The sequence below is a fragment of the Haliaeetus leucocephalus genome, unplaced genomic scaffold (genome assembly GCF_000737465.1).
Source record: "Haliaeetus leucocephalus isolate CR32 unplaced genomic scaffold, Haliaeetus_leucocephalus-4.0 Scaffold1, whole genome shotgun sequence".
Classification (NCBI taxonomy): domain Eukaryota; kingdom Metazoa; phylum Chordata; class Aves; order Accipitriformes; family Accipitridae; genus Haliaeetus; species Haliaeetus leucocephalus.
In genome coordinates this window covers 17557531-17570741 of record NW_010972437.1, presented here as the reverse complement: position 1 = coordinate 17570741, position 13211 = coordinate 17557531, and the positions used below count along the sequence as shown (strand labels likewise).

Below are 13211 nucleotides of genomic sequence, written 5' to 3'. Positions count from 1 at the left end.
GGGGTGCGGGGTACCGGCGGTGCGAGGCATCAGGACCAGGGAAAGGGTGGGGGGAGCGCGTTTACCAGTCCGTCGCCTCCGCCTCCTCACCGGCAGCCGCCATCTTCCCTCACGCCCCGGAACCGGAAGCGGAACCTCAGCGAGGGCGCACGGGCGGGGAGAGTGTTGCTAGGCGACGCCGTGGCGGCGGCGGGCCCGGGGGTGACCGGGCCGCGACGGGAGCGGAGCGGGGCGAGGTTAATCCCACCCGGGGGGCTTCGACCAGGTCTTGGGTCTCGTCCTGCCGTAGGGGAGCGGAGGTGGAGCCGGGGGGGCAGGGACAGAGCCCGGCGGAGGGCCCCGGGGACACCCGTCCTGGCGACCGGGCGCTGGGTGGAGCGCTGCGGGGAGGGGAGATGCCGGCGGGGAGGGGAAGTCCCAGCCCTTGGGATTTGGGATCGCAGAGCGTGTAGCCCTGTCTTCCCAGCACTGGCACTGCCCATCTCCATCGCAGCTGGGGTTGGGGGTTGGTGCCCCTTGGCAGCCAGTGGCGGAGGGCAAGAGGAGGGGAGAGAGGGCGAAGCGCTTTTCCTCACCGGCCGTTTTGCCTCAGCAGCTCAGCGGCCCCCTCCCTGAATGCCCGCGATGGAGAAGTACCATGTCCTGGAAATGATCGGCGAAGGCTCTTTTGGGCGCGTGTACAAGGGGCGCCGGAAACACAGCGCCCAGGTGAGGAGAAAGGTGGCAGGGGAGAGGGCTGGGGGTCTGTTGTGTGGCACCGGGAATGATTTCTGGTGGCTGTTAGGTTCTAGGGCCTTGCCAGGCCTTTGGGACTCAGCACTCATCCATTTTTCTGCTGACATTCCTGGCCAGCTCTTGCTGGCACAGACTCATTCAGGTTCAAGGGACCTCAGGAGGTCTCTAGTCCATCCACTGCTCAAAGCAGGGCCAGCACTAAATCCAGATCCTGTGAAACCTCAAGGACAAACACCCCACAGCCAGTGCTTGACTATACTTGGGGTGAATCGTTTTTCCTTAAATCAAGTTGAAGCTTCCCTGTTTCAATTTGTAATCCTTGTGTCATCCTCCCACATGCTTCAGCCCCCTCACCATCCAATGGCCTCTGCTATACCCCCTCCAGCCTATTGATGTCTTTCTGGGCCAAAAACTGGCCACAATATTGCCAACACAGTCTAAGAAGTTCCAAATAAAGGGCAATAGTCACTTCCCTCCAACTCTTGCCTTTTGATACAGCTCAGGGTGCTGCTAGTGCTCCTCACTGCCAGGGCATGCTGCTGGGTCATGTTAGGCTTGCTGTCCATCAGCATCTCTAGGTCCTGTCCCATGTTTCTGGCAGTCCTAGTTTTGTCTGTGCTCACTGATTAAATTTCTTTCCTTTAAACACCAGTGTGCAAAGTACTGTGAGCACCTGTATCGATGTGCAAGGGCCTGGGGGGAGCCCCAGCTCCAAGGGATCCAGTGAAAAAACATTTTGTTTGGTGTGCTTAGCTGGAAAAGCTGAGGCCCATTTGGGTTAAACACAGTCTCTGCCAGGGTGGGTGGGAACTTGGTCTGATCCCAGCTTTGCCTGCTTTGAAAGGTGGTGGCATTGAAGTTCATACCCAAGGTGGGGCGGTCTGAGAAGGAGCTGAAGAACCTGCAGCGGGAAATTGAGATCATGAGAGGCCTCCATCACCCCAACATCATCCAGATGCTTGACAGCTTTGAGACCGACAAGGAGGTGAAGGGGACTACTCCGGGCAGATGCTTTTGCTTGACTGGGGCAGGGGAACAGGGGCTGGCCCCTGCTGTCATAGGGACCTCTTTCTCAGGAGATGCTGGTGACACCCTCCCAGGGCCTGGTCAGTGTTTTTCAGAGCCCTCCAATATGTGCTGTGTAGGGAGCCAGCACCTATCTGGCCTGTGTGGGGTGCACTACGTCATATGCAGAGGTGAAGGAGCTGGGCAGGGTGTGTGTGATGCAAGAGGAGTGGTTTTGAATCACAGGATGAAGGTCACTCTTCAGTTACCTCATCAGTCTCTTCAGAGACTGACTTTTCACTGATTTAAACTCTCATGGAGAGAGTATGATAAGAAAGGACTGAAGACTGTGCTCTGGGATATGGAGGCATGAAATAAAGTAATTGGGTAGCAGATTCAAAACAAGCTCAAGGGAGTGATTTTTACCCACTGGGCTTGAAAGTACCATTCTGGGCTTGTCCTGTCCTTCCCTCTTCCCTGGTTTCTGCTGGCTGTCCGAGGTAAGGACAGCCACAACGCCTCTGCTAAGTGCCAGATCCTTGCTGCAGTGCAGCCACAGGGGATCTCTCCCATCCCAGGTCCCAGCCCAAGCTGATGGGCTGTGCATGATGACAGCCCAGCATGTCCCTCAGATTTCCTACCCTGCTCTGTCCCGGTCCCCAGGGCATGGTGGGGATGCACCTGGGTGAGTGCCTGATCTCACCATGCTGCTCTTACCTCCAGGTGGTGGTGGTGACTGACTATGCAGAGGGGGAGCTCTTCCAGATCCTGGAGGATGATGGGAGTTTGCCCGAGGACCAGGTGACTGTCAAGGCAGTGGCCACACAGTGTTTTCGGCAGGATGGAGAGAACAGGATTTGTCTGCCTGCAGGCAGCGAGTCTCTGCTGTGGGTCAGGAGACATCAGAAGGGTGAGGGTGGCTCCAGGGCTTTACCTGGCAGAGCTTCTGAAGGGGATGGGGAGGGCGCCAGGTTGCACTGGGGGACAGTGGGGTCCAGCAGGGACCTCAATTTCCCTGTTCCCTCTCCAAGGACCACAGCACCAGGCTGCTGCCTTGGCCATCGGCCTACTCCAAGGAACTTCTGGCCCACGGCTGGGGCTGGTCCCTGCCCCGAAGAGGGCAAGGGCAGGAGTGGGGGTACTGGGGAAGCCAGGCTGTAAGAGACCCCATGGTTGTGCCAGCTAGTGGCACCATGGGACACAGGGTGAGGCTCCCATGTCTCCGGCAGGTCCAGACCATAGCTGCCCAACTGGTCTCTGCTCTCTATTACCTGCACTCCCACCGCATCCTGCACCGCGACATGAAACCCCAGAACATCCTGCTGGGCAAAGATGGCATCGTCAAGCTCTGTGACTTTGGGTGGGTGCTGGGGGCCAGCTTGAGGGGGACACTTGGCCTTGGGGCAACCAAGGGATGTCCTGGATGTTGCAGAGGAGGAGGGAGGAGTGTGGAAGGGGCCCTGGATTCTGTGCGCCTTTAGAGGTTGAGCAGGGATGGGGTATTTTGGACTCCAGAGGGGAGAGATGTTGGTAAACTTGTAGGGATCTCCCTGGGAGCTGCAATGGATGTTTCAGCCTGAACTGGCCATCTGTACTTTTCTCTGACAGATTTGCCCGTGCCATGAGCATCCACACCATGGTGCTGACTTCCATCAAGGGCACCCCACTGTACATGTCCCCTGAGCTGGTGGAGGAGCGGCCATATGACCACACGGCGGACCTGTGGTCTGTGGGCTGCATCCTGTACGAGCTCTTCGTGGGCACTCCTCCCTTCTACACCAGCAGCATCTTCCAGCTTGTCAACCTCATCGTCAAGGACCCTGTCAAATGGCCCACGGCCATAAGCCCAGTCTTCAAGGTAAGGGGGGAGGCCCTGTCTATGGGGTGAGATCCGTTAATGTGGTAGCAGCTTTGGCCTTGCCTGCTGCCCTCGTGGGCCACTCTTAGGTTTTATGTCCCCTAACAGGGATTTCAGAATATAGAGAAGGGGTGAGAGCTGGGCTTCCTGGGAGGGGGACCCTTATCACTGCTGTCCATAAGCGGGGAAACTGGGGCTGACAGCAGAGTAGTGATTCACTGCGCTGGGAAGGGAAGTGTCTTCCGGTCTGCCCTAAGCGCTAGAGCCACTCCTTTCCCAGAGCCAGGCAGGGAACGCAGGCCTGGGTGCCCTCACTGGGGGAGACTGGTGGGTACACTGTGCTCACTGGTGGATGCCAAGCATGTGTTGGTGACCCTGGTGCTGTGCTGCCCTGTAGAGCTTCCTGCAGGGACTACTAATGAAGGACCCTCGCCAGCGCCTGTCATGGCCCGAGCTGCTCTCTCATCCCTTCATTGCTGGACGGGTTACTGGTGAGTACCAGCTCTTTTTCCAGCACTGGCCAGGTCCGTTTCCTCCTCCTACTGCCTAGAGCCTGGGAGGACCACCCTGCCCTGCTATTTTTACTACCCTAGTCTTTGCCTCCCTCCTCTCAGCTTTCTCCAAGCACTGACCTAGCTCTTGCCCTGGGCTTGCTCTGGGTCCCCCAGGATTCCCCTGGGATCCCAGAGCCCATCACTCTCCCTGTGTCCCAAGGGAGAGCTGCTGATGAAGTTCTCCCCTCACTTCCCCAGTGATTGATGACACAGAAGAACATGGGATCTCAAACCCCTTCACCACCAAGCTGTCCCCAGAGCTGCAGGCCCTGAAGGAGCAGCAAGCCCATTCCATGGCCCCCAGGAGCGGCCAGTCCAGGATCCTGAGAAAGGCACGGCAGAAGATGGTTGAGAAGGCACAGAAAAAGGTGGAGGAAAGTGTGGGATTCCCCTCACTGTGTTCCACGGTCAGGGTAAAGGAGGGGCACTGAAATGGGACCTGAGGGGAAAAACAGAAGGTACATGGGTTAGGCTGGGGTGCCAGCCACATACAAGGCAGGATGTGGGGTCCTCAGGGTGGTGAGGTCTAGGGGACTCATCTGGCTGAGTAACCCTGCCCTGACCAAACTTCTCTGCCATCACCCAGGGGCAACTGAAGACAGGTGATGCACCTATGAAGGACTCTGGCAAAGGACGCCCAGGGCATAGACCCAGAATAGCTCCAGGGAAGGCAGCCCTTGGGGAGGGGGAGCCACTGGCTGCCTCCAACGAGAAGAACCTCAGTGTCCTGCAAGGAAAGAGCAGCATGGCAGAGTGGGAGTTGGAGGGGCCTCCTCCCAACCCACGGTGAGGGAAGGCTGAAGCTGGGACAGGAAGAAGAGGGGAAGGCAAGGTCATTTACTGACAGTGCTGTTTCCTTCACCAGTGAGCACAGCATCACTCAAGACTACGAGCGTGAGTTTGCCGGAGCAGGTGCCCCTCTGCAGCCTGGTGCTGGCAGGGCAGAGCCATGGGACAGGCGCAGCATTGAGACCGTGGACCTGGAGAGTGAGGTAAGACAGTGTCTTGTGGTGAGAACAGCAGGGCCCAGTCCCCAGGGGCTCGTACAGAGACCCTAGGGCAGGCAGGGTCTGTGGCACCAGTCCTCTCTCCTCTGTGGCTAGGAGCTGGAGAGCGATGAGGAGTGGCAGCACCTGATGGAGGCCACTGAGCCCTCAGCCATGCAGCTGAGCACGCCACTGAGCCTCCTGAGGGATCCAGCCTTCCAGCACCGTGTCCAGGCCCGCCTGGCAGACTCTGCTCAGCAGGTGAGTGATGACTGGCCCAGGCAACTACAACTGGGGACATGGATGCTGCCTTCTTCCCCAGAATTGGGTCGGGAGTATTGGGAGAGTCCTCAGTCCAGCCAGCAAGAAGATCCTCTGCTTCTCCAGGAGCCAAAGCTGTCTCATGCACTTAGCTTGCCATCTGCTCCCTTGCTGTCCCCTGCCTGAATGGGTTGAAAGGCTGCCCCATGGCTGATGGACAGGCCAGAACCGCTGCTGATCATGAGTTCTGGCTTCTCTGTGTCCAGGTGCTGGAAGGGATGCTGGAGGGAGCCTCCCGTCTCCGTCCTGTGCTCTGTGTTGTGGGCAACCTCCTGGCTACCCGTTGTGACTCTGAGTTGCTGGACCACTTCTGCCGAGAGCTGAATGTGCCTCTGTCCCTGCTGTGTCTAGCCAAACAGATCCTGGAGAGTGGTAGCACCAAGCAGGTGGGTGTAGAACCCCAGAGAAATTTGGGCTCCTTCCGGCCCTGCAGAGTGCTGGTGCTGGCTCACAGGACCGGTGCCTTTTCAAGGCCCCCTTGAGAAGGGGGAGGTCCTGGCAGGAAAGGATCCAGTTGCGGTGGTGTTGGGATGGCCAGCAGACAATCCCCACTTGCTGTTTCTTTCTGGATCCTGCAGCAGCCCTGGTGTATCACAGTGCTGACAGACCTCCTCATGGTGACCACAGTTTATTTCAGCAGTGAATGCATCCTGGAGGAGAGTGGGCGAAAGGACAGGTAGGGACAACCCTCTGTGCACTGAGGTCTCTTGTGGCTACTTCAGGGACCCGGCAGTAGGCAGGAGGGTGGTGTTCATACTCTGTGGCTAGAGCTGTCTCTGTGGGGAAGCACCATGGACTAAGCGCTTCGTGCTGTATCACTGTGCTCACAGAGGAGCACTTTCCATGAGTGGGACTAATTAAGGGAAAGGCACAGCTGACTAGAGTCCAGTTGTGTTGCCTGCTGAGAGCAGCTCACAATGCTAGTGCATGCTGCCTGCTCCATTAGCCAGGGCCATATGGGCCTGGCCAGAGCCTGTCCTCACATCCAGGGGCCATGTTTCTTTGCTGTCCTCTGACCCTGCTGCCTCCCCCAGCCTGCAGACCTTCCAGGAGAGTGCCAGCTGCTTCCTAGCCCTGCTGCTGAAGCTGCTGGCTGAGCCAGCCGACAGTGAGATGAGACTCTGCCAGCAAAGCCTCCTGGTAAGGATGCCCCTGTCTCCCTTTGCCTCCCCCTCCCCCCCAGGGACAGAAACTGTGGGGCTTGGTGTGTGTGTCAGGGGGAGCACAGGCTGAGGACCCTGCTCCCAGCTGCAGGATATGACGCATTCTTGTCAGGGCAAGCTGTCTCACGCACTGGGATTTTGGGGTGGGGATCACATGCAGAAAGGAGATCTTTGAGGGGGCGCCTTCCCCGGCTGTGCCCGCACCTGTACCCCTCTCTCAGCCCACATGCAGCTGCATGTGGCTCCCACACAGTAACCTGGCTGGAGAGGACACAGGGAGTTCCCTGAAGCTCCCAGCATGAGTCCTTCTCCCACCTCTGCTGTACCCCCACAGCCTCCTCCTCCGTTGTCCTTCTCTCTCCTCCCACCCTCAGTCTGCAGTGATAGCAACCCCTGTGACTCTGTGTCTCCCCCAGTGCTTCACCCTGCTCTGTGAGAGCCTGGATGCGACATACCCCTTTGTCTCTGCCCCCTTCTATACCAGCCTGCGAGAGGAGCATCAACCCCTGCTGAACAGACTCCTTCAGGGATCCATCTCAGAGCAGCCTGCTCTGCAAGGTAGCAGTGCTAGCAGCTCAACACCTCCTGGGCTTTCCCCTCTCCCTCCTGCCCTTGGGCTCCCTCTGAGCACTGACTGCCATGGCAGTGCTGTTGGCCAGAGGAGGTGGCTGAAGCTTATCTGCCCAAACCCCTGCTAACCAGGGCTTTACTCTTCTCTCCCTCAATTCCAGATCTCACCCTCCTTGTGTCACAAGCCTGACTTTTCCTCTCTTGGCCTCCAACCCCATCCTGCTGCCCCTCAGCATCACTCACCCTTAGCACATGTCTCCCAAGCTCTGTCCCTGTGCAGGTGCAGCAATGGAGGCCAAGTCAGCCCATGACCAGAGCCCACATGTGGCAGACTTCTTCACGGCTGCATTGGCTGCTGCCTGCAGCATCCCCCTGGAGAGGAACAGCTGTCAAGAAGCCAAGCAGCAGGTCAGGCCAGCTCTCTTTGCACGGAGAGGAGGTGTGGTCCCCACAGGACCTCCCCAGGAGGATCTCTTTTTCAGCAGTAAAGTGGAGGGCTGGGGTCCTCTGGCTTTGGTGGCTGCAGGGCTGGCACTTGCAGGCTCCTCCTCTCCAGCCAACAGCTGAGCTTTAGGAGTCTAAGGACTCCTAAGTCAATTAAGAGACTCACACTTAGGATCTGAACTGTGGGATGGGCTAAGCAAAGAACTAGGCAATGCAGAGAAAACATGAAGAATTCTTATATGCGATATCAACTGTAGGAGATCTGAAATTGAATGGACAATAAATAAGAGGGAAAACAAAACTACAGATTTACATTTGATCTTTTAACTCAACTCTGAGTCAACAAGGAGGGAAGCAGAGGAGGAATCTCACTTTGCTCATCTCAGCTCTGGGACTGTGCATCAAAGCCATGCTGAGTCATGGCAGATGGGTATCCCTTTGTGAACACAGGCAACATGTAGGAAGCAGATGCCTTCTTTTATTAATTTGTTGCTAGCATTAAACTCCTTAAGTCTGTGCAGTCCTTCAGGTGCTCAGGGTGCAAAACAGGCTGATTTCTGCAGGTCGCTCAGGAGGTAGCTGAAAAGCTTACGGAGGGAGAGAGCCAGCAGCTTGGGAGACTGCTGGGGAGACTGGACCACCCAAGCTGCTCCTTGAACGTGCTGAAGGTAATGGCCCCATCCATTTATCTGGCTGTGCCCAGAGGTGCCTGGACCTTTGGTCTGAGGTTAGGAGCATGGGGAAGAGGGAACTGTGTGCTCAGCCCTCAATGACTCCCATCTCCCTGGTGTCAGTTGTTGAATAAATGAGCCCACAGTAGCCATGGCATGTGACTGGGATGGGCCTGGTCACTGCGTCCCTGTCCCCAGGAGCTGGTATGCATCTCTCCCCTCTGCCTCACAGATCCTCTATGCTGGCTGCCATGCCAGCCCCAGCCTGTGTCAGCACCTGGGAAGGAGCCAGCGACTGTGGGGTTCTCTCATGCAGCTCTTGAAGGGTGAGGTAGGACTGGCCACAGCCCCAGTGGTGGGGTAGGAGTGTGGGCAAGCAGGACACACTCCTCTGAGTGCTGCTCAGACCAAGCTGGGGAACATGTGGGGAGAAGAGTTTGGGGGAGCTTAGTCTGGAGAGTGCACTTCTCCTCCAGGGTCCAGAAATGTCCCCTCCTCCCCGCCCAGCCTTGCTGTCCCCCTGTGACTCCTGCTCCCTTGGCAGATCCCCATGGCAGAGGTGGCCCAGGGGGCAGCCTGCGAGGCTTCTCTGTACCTGCTGGCTCTGCTCACCCTGCAGCTTCAGGCCTCCCCTCCCAGGTAAGCACACACTTTCACTCATGGGTGGGAGGGGAACATGCCCTGCTCTGAACAGCCCTCTGTCCCACAACCTGCCCAGAGCTGGATTCTTGCTCCCACTGATCCCTCTGATCCGGACACACCAGCAGAGTGCTGGACAGTGTGGGTGGGTGCTGGGGATGCAGTGAGGACCTAGTGTGGACAAGGAGGTGCTGTGAACCAGGGCTTGCTCCTCCTGCAAGGTGGCTGCTTCCCAGCCCTGGGGGTGTTTAGATGCTGCTGCTCTGTGGGATGTGAAGCTGTGGGAACACAGTATCTCTCCCCTGGTCCCTGTGTTTTCAGGCCTGAGGAGGTGGTTACCCTGGCTGTGGATTTCATCACCCACTCTCCTGTCGTCTCCCTTGTGGTAAGTCTGCCCACCCTGCTGGAGCTGCCTCTGAGAACCCTGCAGAGCCCTACATCCCATTTGGGTCGTCTTGTTGCTCACTCAGGGTGGGATGGGGGCAGATGCAGCCTGGCTGTCCCTGCCCTGGGCTGAGGGATGAAAAGTCAGCACTCAGCAGGCAGGTGGGAAAGTTCCAAAGGTGCTGAGCTCTCCCTCTCCCACAGGGTGCTGCAGCATTCCTCCTGACACAGCTCAGTCAGCACGGGGTGGCCTTGGAGCTCGGGGGAGAAGAGATCCTACTGGTGGCAACAAATGCGCTGACAGCACCTGCTGAGGTATGGGATGGGGACAGAAGCGCGGGGAGCCACACTGTCACCCCACTGTGGAGGCATGGTCAAAGATGGGCACGGAAGGGTGCAGGTGCAGTGCTGCTGCCCTCAGACCCAGCACCTAGCTCCAGCCTGTCCCCTACTCTCTCTTCCAGCTGCAGCTCCCCCCGCCAATGGGTGCTGGTCTCTATGATGGGATCTTTTTCCTCCTGCTGAAGCTCCTTGCCCAGGTACCAGTCTGCCCGTCTCCCTTTGCCTGGTCCCTGCCAAAAGGTGTGGGGGCAAAAAGGCCTGACTGTGGATCAGTAATGGAGGCTGAGGCAAACCAGGGAACTGGGCGGGCAGCTTTGGCTGAGCTGTGCAACTCTGTGAAAGTCACCTAATGTCCCTGGGTTGTCTGTGGAGCTCTGGAGCGTTGGTGGGAGAGTGGAGGGCAGGGAGGGGCGATTCATGGGCACGTTGGAGTGAGAGAGGGCAGAGATGCCCTGGGAGTGGCGCCATCAGCAGGTGCAGCAGGGCTGCCAGCTGCCTGGTCTCCGCTCCTCCCCCTGGGCAATGTCTGTCCAGCCCTGACCTTCCCAGGACCATGGGGCTGGTAGACCCGTGGACCAGAACCCTGGGGAGCCATGGGGGACCATGAAGCCCTCTGACATCTGCCTCCCCACCTCTAGGAGGATATGGCTGTGGAGCAGGGCTTTGCCGCCTCAGAGCTGTGGAGTGTGGTGTGGCATTGCATTGCTGTGGTGCTTCGTGTGGGCAGCAACAAGGCAGCACTGGAGGGAGACCCCCAAGGGGAAGGTCACCCCACAGCAGAGCCAGACTGGAACCTCCTCTCCCCTCAAGGTAGGAGCTGCGGGATGGCAGGGCATCTGCCCTGGACCCTGCTCCACATCCTGCCCTCAGACTTGCCCACAGTCCTGTCCCTGTCCACATCTTATCCCTCAGGCCAGAGTGTTCAGGGGGCTTTTCTTGAGGATTGCTATTGTCCTCCAGGGAGAGAGGGCTGGGCTGGCCAATGATGTGCCCAGTCAGCAGCAGCTCAGCTGAGCTGGTTGTGGAGGAACAAGAAAGGGTGTCTGTGCTGCCGGGAATGTTCATGCTAGCAGGTGTGACCACCATGGGTGGAGACTGGTGTGGTTTTAGGCAGGGGAGCACAGAAGCAACCCTGGAGCAGCCTTGAGGCAGTACAGGCAGACAGAAGAGAGGAGACTTCAGCCTTCCCTAGCTTTGACCCTCTGCTGTGCTGTTCCTCCTGCAGGCACCCTGCTCTTCCTCAGCCTGGCCCTCTTCATCTTCACTCGCGAGTCCCACCGGTGCCTGCCTCAGCTCACCCAGTCCCATGGTGTCCTCATGGTGACACTGAAGAGACTGCTGTCCCCTGGCTTCCTGACATGCCTGGCACAGACGTGAGTTGTGGGGAGGGCTGAAACGGGCAGAGCTCAGCCACTGAACAGGGCTTGGACATGAGCACGCAGAGGGCTGAGAAGTTCCTGACCTGGCACTTGTGCAGGGCACAGCTCACTTGCAGAGCCTCTCCTTAGTGCCTGGTGTGGGGAACGCTCTCTGCCTCTTACCCTGATGTTTTTCTGATCACCTGTGTATTAAGCCCTCTCTCTCTCTAACAAATTCAGGCAAGCAGGAGAGGATGGGGACCCTGAGCTTGTCCCAGCTGTGGTGATCCAGGCCTGCCAGCTCCTCTGTTTCCCTTTTGCCCTGGATGTGGATGGAGACACCTTAGCATTGGTCATGGAGGCTGTGAGAGACAGCCAGATCCCTGCCCAGCTGCTGCAGGTACCCTCTTGGCCCTGTGTTTCTCTTCCCCCACCCATACTGTGGAGACATCTCCCCAAATTGCAGCCCCCAATGCGTGGCACCACTTCACACCATGCTGGTGGTTTCTGCCCACACAGGGCTCACTTGGGTGCCATGCAGCCCTCAGAGCAGCTTGGCTGGCAGCTGAGCTCCGCACTGACCTGCTGGCAGCCTTCAGCCGCTGCTTGACTTGGCCCACACGTGAGGACAGCGCACTCAGTGCTGGTGTCTCTTCTTTCTCCTTAGGTCTGCTCTCGCCACCTGCCCTTCTCGTACACTGAGCTCCCCGTGAGCCTCTTGTGCCACCTCGTTGTGTCTGACGAGCAGGTCGTAGACCAAATGGTGAGGGAAGCTGCCGCCTCAAAGCATGTTATTGCCTTCTTGACGTCTGCCTTGTTTTCAGACAGCCTCACGCTCACAACTGACCTCCTGTCTCTCTTAACCCATGTGGCTCGGGCCTGTCCGGAGCACCTGCCCTTTCTCCAGAGGATCCTGAGTGGCTCAGATGTGGCTGACCAGCCACTGACCCGCCTGCTTGGCCACCAGCAACCCCCGATACGTGCCAAAACCTGCAACCTGCTGGGCAACCTGCTCCGACACAGCCATGGCTTTCCCCAGGCGCTGCAGAGCCAGCCCGGCTTGCTGGAGAGCCTGCTGGGGTGCCTGGCAGACCGGGAGGAGAGCGTGCGCAAGGCAGCCAGCTTCGCGGTGGGCAACGCCGCCTACCACCCGTCCTTCCCGGCTGGGACCCTGGGCAGGGCCGTGCCCAGGCTGATGCGGCTGTTGAACGACGTGCAGGCCAGGACACGCTGCAACGCGGCCTTGGCCCTGGGAAACCTGGGCCAGCGCTGGGCGGAGCTGGGGGACCTGCTGATCAAGAGCAGGGCCCCCCATGTCCTGCTGGAGGTGGCCTGCCGGGACCCCCGGGAGACCGTGCGGGAGGGAGCCCTCGTTGCGCTGCGGGCCCTCAGCCAGCACCCCGGGATACAGCAGGTACTGCACGGGGACCTCAGCTCCTCTGTGGGGGACCTGGTGGTGCTGTGGGGACAAGGGGCCAGGCTGGCGGGTGACTCCTGCCCCTCTCTTTTTTCCGCAGGTCCTGCTGTCCCTCAGAGCCACCGAGAAGCTGGCCACGCTGGCCAGTGGCGACTTGCAGCCCGCTGCTGGTGGCAGCCCCCGGCCGTCTTCCGCCCGGCACTGCGAGAAGCTCCTCCGTCTCCTCGCACCTCTGCGCAGCACGAGCAGGAGCCGCACCGGGAGCGCTCCCGGCCCCCCAGGTCCCGGCAGGCCTGCTGCCCCGCACCAGCGCTGAGGGCTGACGCCTGGGCTCAGCCTGACGCTGCCTTGAGCAGGACGGGACAAAGGCTGTCTTTGTCCTCCTCGGGCTCCAGCCCCGACCTTCCGTGGAACCCGTTTTGTCCGGCCGGCTTTAACCGGGGGCCCTCCCCGTTGGAAGCCGTTCCTGGAGAAGTGCCTATAGACCTCAAGAAACCAGCTCTTTATAAGTGGCCTCCTGTGCCGTGCCCGCCCACCGGCCCCGGGGCTTTGCTCCTCCATCCCGGGACAGCCCCACGGCGGGCACCAGCGCCCAGCGCTGCCTTCCCCGCCACGCCGCTAGGGGGCGCGGGCGCGCCGCGCGGCACGCCGGGAGGTGTAGTCCGCCGGCGCGGCTCGCGCGGTGGCTGCCGGGAGGTGTAGTCACGTGGCGGCGGCACCGCCCCGGATCCCTATGGTAACGGCGGGCGGTGCGGCCGGCGGCG

At 59.3% G+C, this 13211-nt stretch overlaps 2 protein-coding genes across 2 annotated transcripts in view; one reads left to right on the top strand and one right to left on the bottom strand.

The window, feature by feature from the left end:
* The window catches only part of RNF25 (ring finger protein 25), a 5250-nt gene extending 4762 nt beyond the window's left edge, over positions 1–488 (bottom strand). Inside the window, exon 1 of the mRNA XM_010569738.1 lies at positions 91–488. Coding sequence (XP_010568040.1) covers positions 91–488 — 398 coding nt within the window. The remainder of the gene's footprint in view (positions 1–90) is intronic.
* On the top strand, positions 217–12763 carry STK36 (serine/threonine kinase 36). The gene is made up of 27 exons (XM_010569727.1): positions 217–299; positions 596–708; positions 1580–1720; positions 2464–2541; positions 2970–3100; positions 3349–3598; positions 3996–4089; positions 4351–4520; positions 4739–4938; positions 5018–5144; positions 5256–5399; positions 5666–5845; positions 6038–6135; positions 6494–6599; positions 7039–7180; positions 7473–7600; positions 8200–8304; positions 8540–8638; positions 8852–8946; positions 9268–9331; positions 9535–9645; positions 9795–9869; positions 10311–10482; positions 10898–11045; positions 11271–11430; positions 11698–12444; positions 12548–12763. Exons 2-27 carry the CDS (start codon positions 616–618, stop codon positions 12761–12763), a joined length of 4074 nt encoding a protein of 1357 aa, XP_010568029.1. The 5' UTR covers positions 217–299; positions 596–615.
* The last annotated feature ends 448 nt before the right edge of the window (positions 12764–13211 follow it).

Coding starts and splice junctions, on each gene's coding strand:
- STK36 (XM_010569727.1), top strand. CDS start 616: ATGCCCGCGATGGAGAAGTACCATGTCCTGGAAATGATCGGCGAAGGC. Junction 709..1,579: donor GCCGGAAACACAGCGCCCAG/GTGAGGAGAAAG, acceptor CTGCTTTGAAAG/GTGGTGGCATTGAAGTTCAT. Junction 11,431..11,697: donor TCCCTGCCCAGCTGCTGCAG/GTACCCTCTTGG, acceptor CTTTCTCCTTAG/GTCTGCTCTCGCCACCTGCC.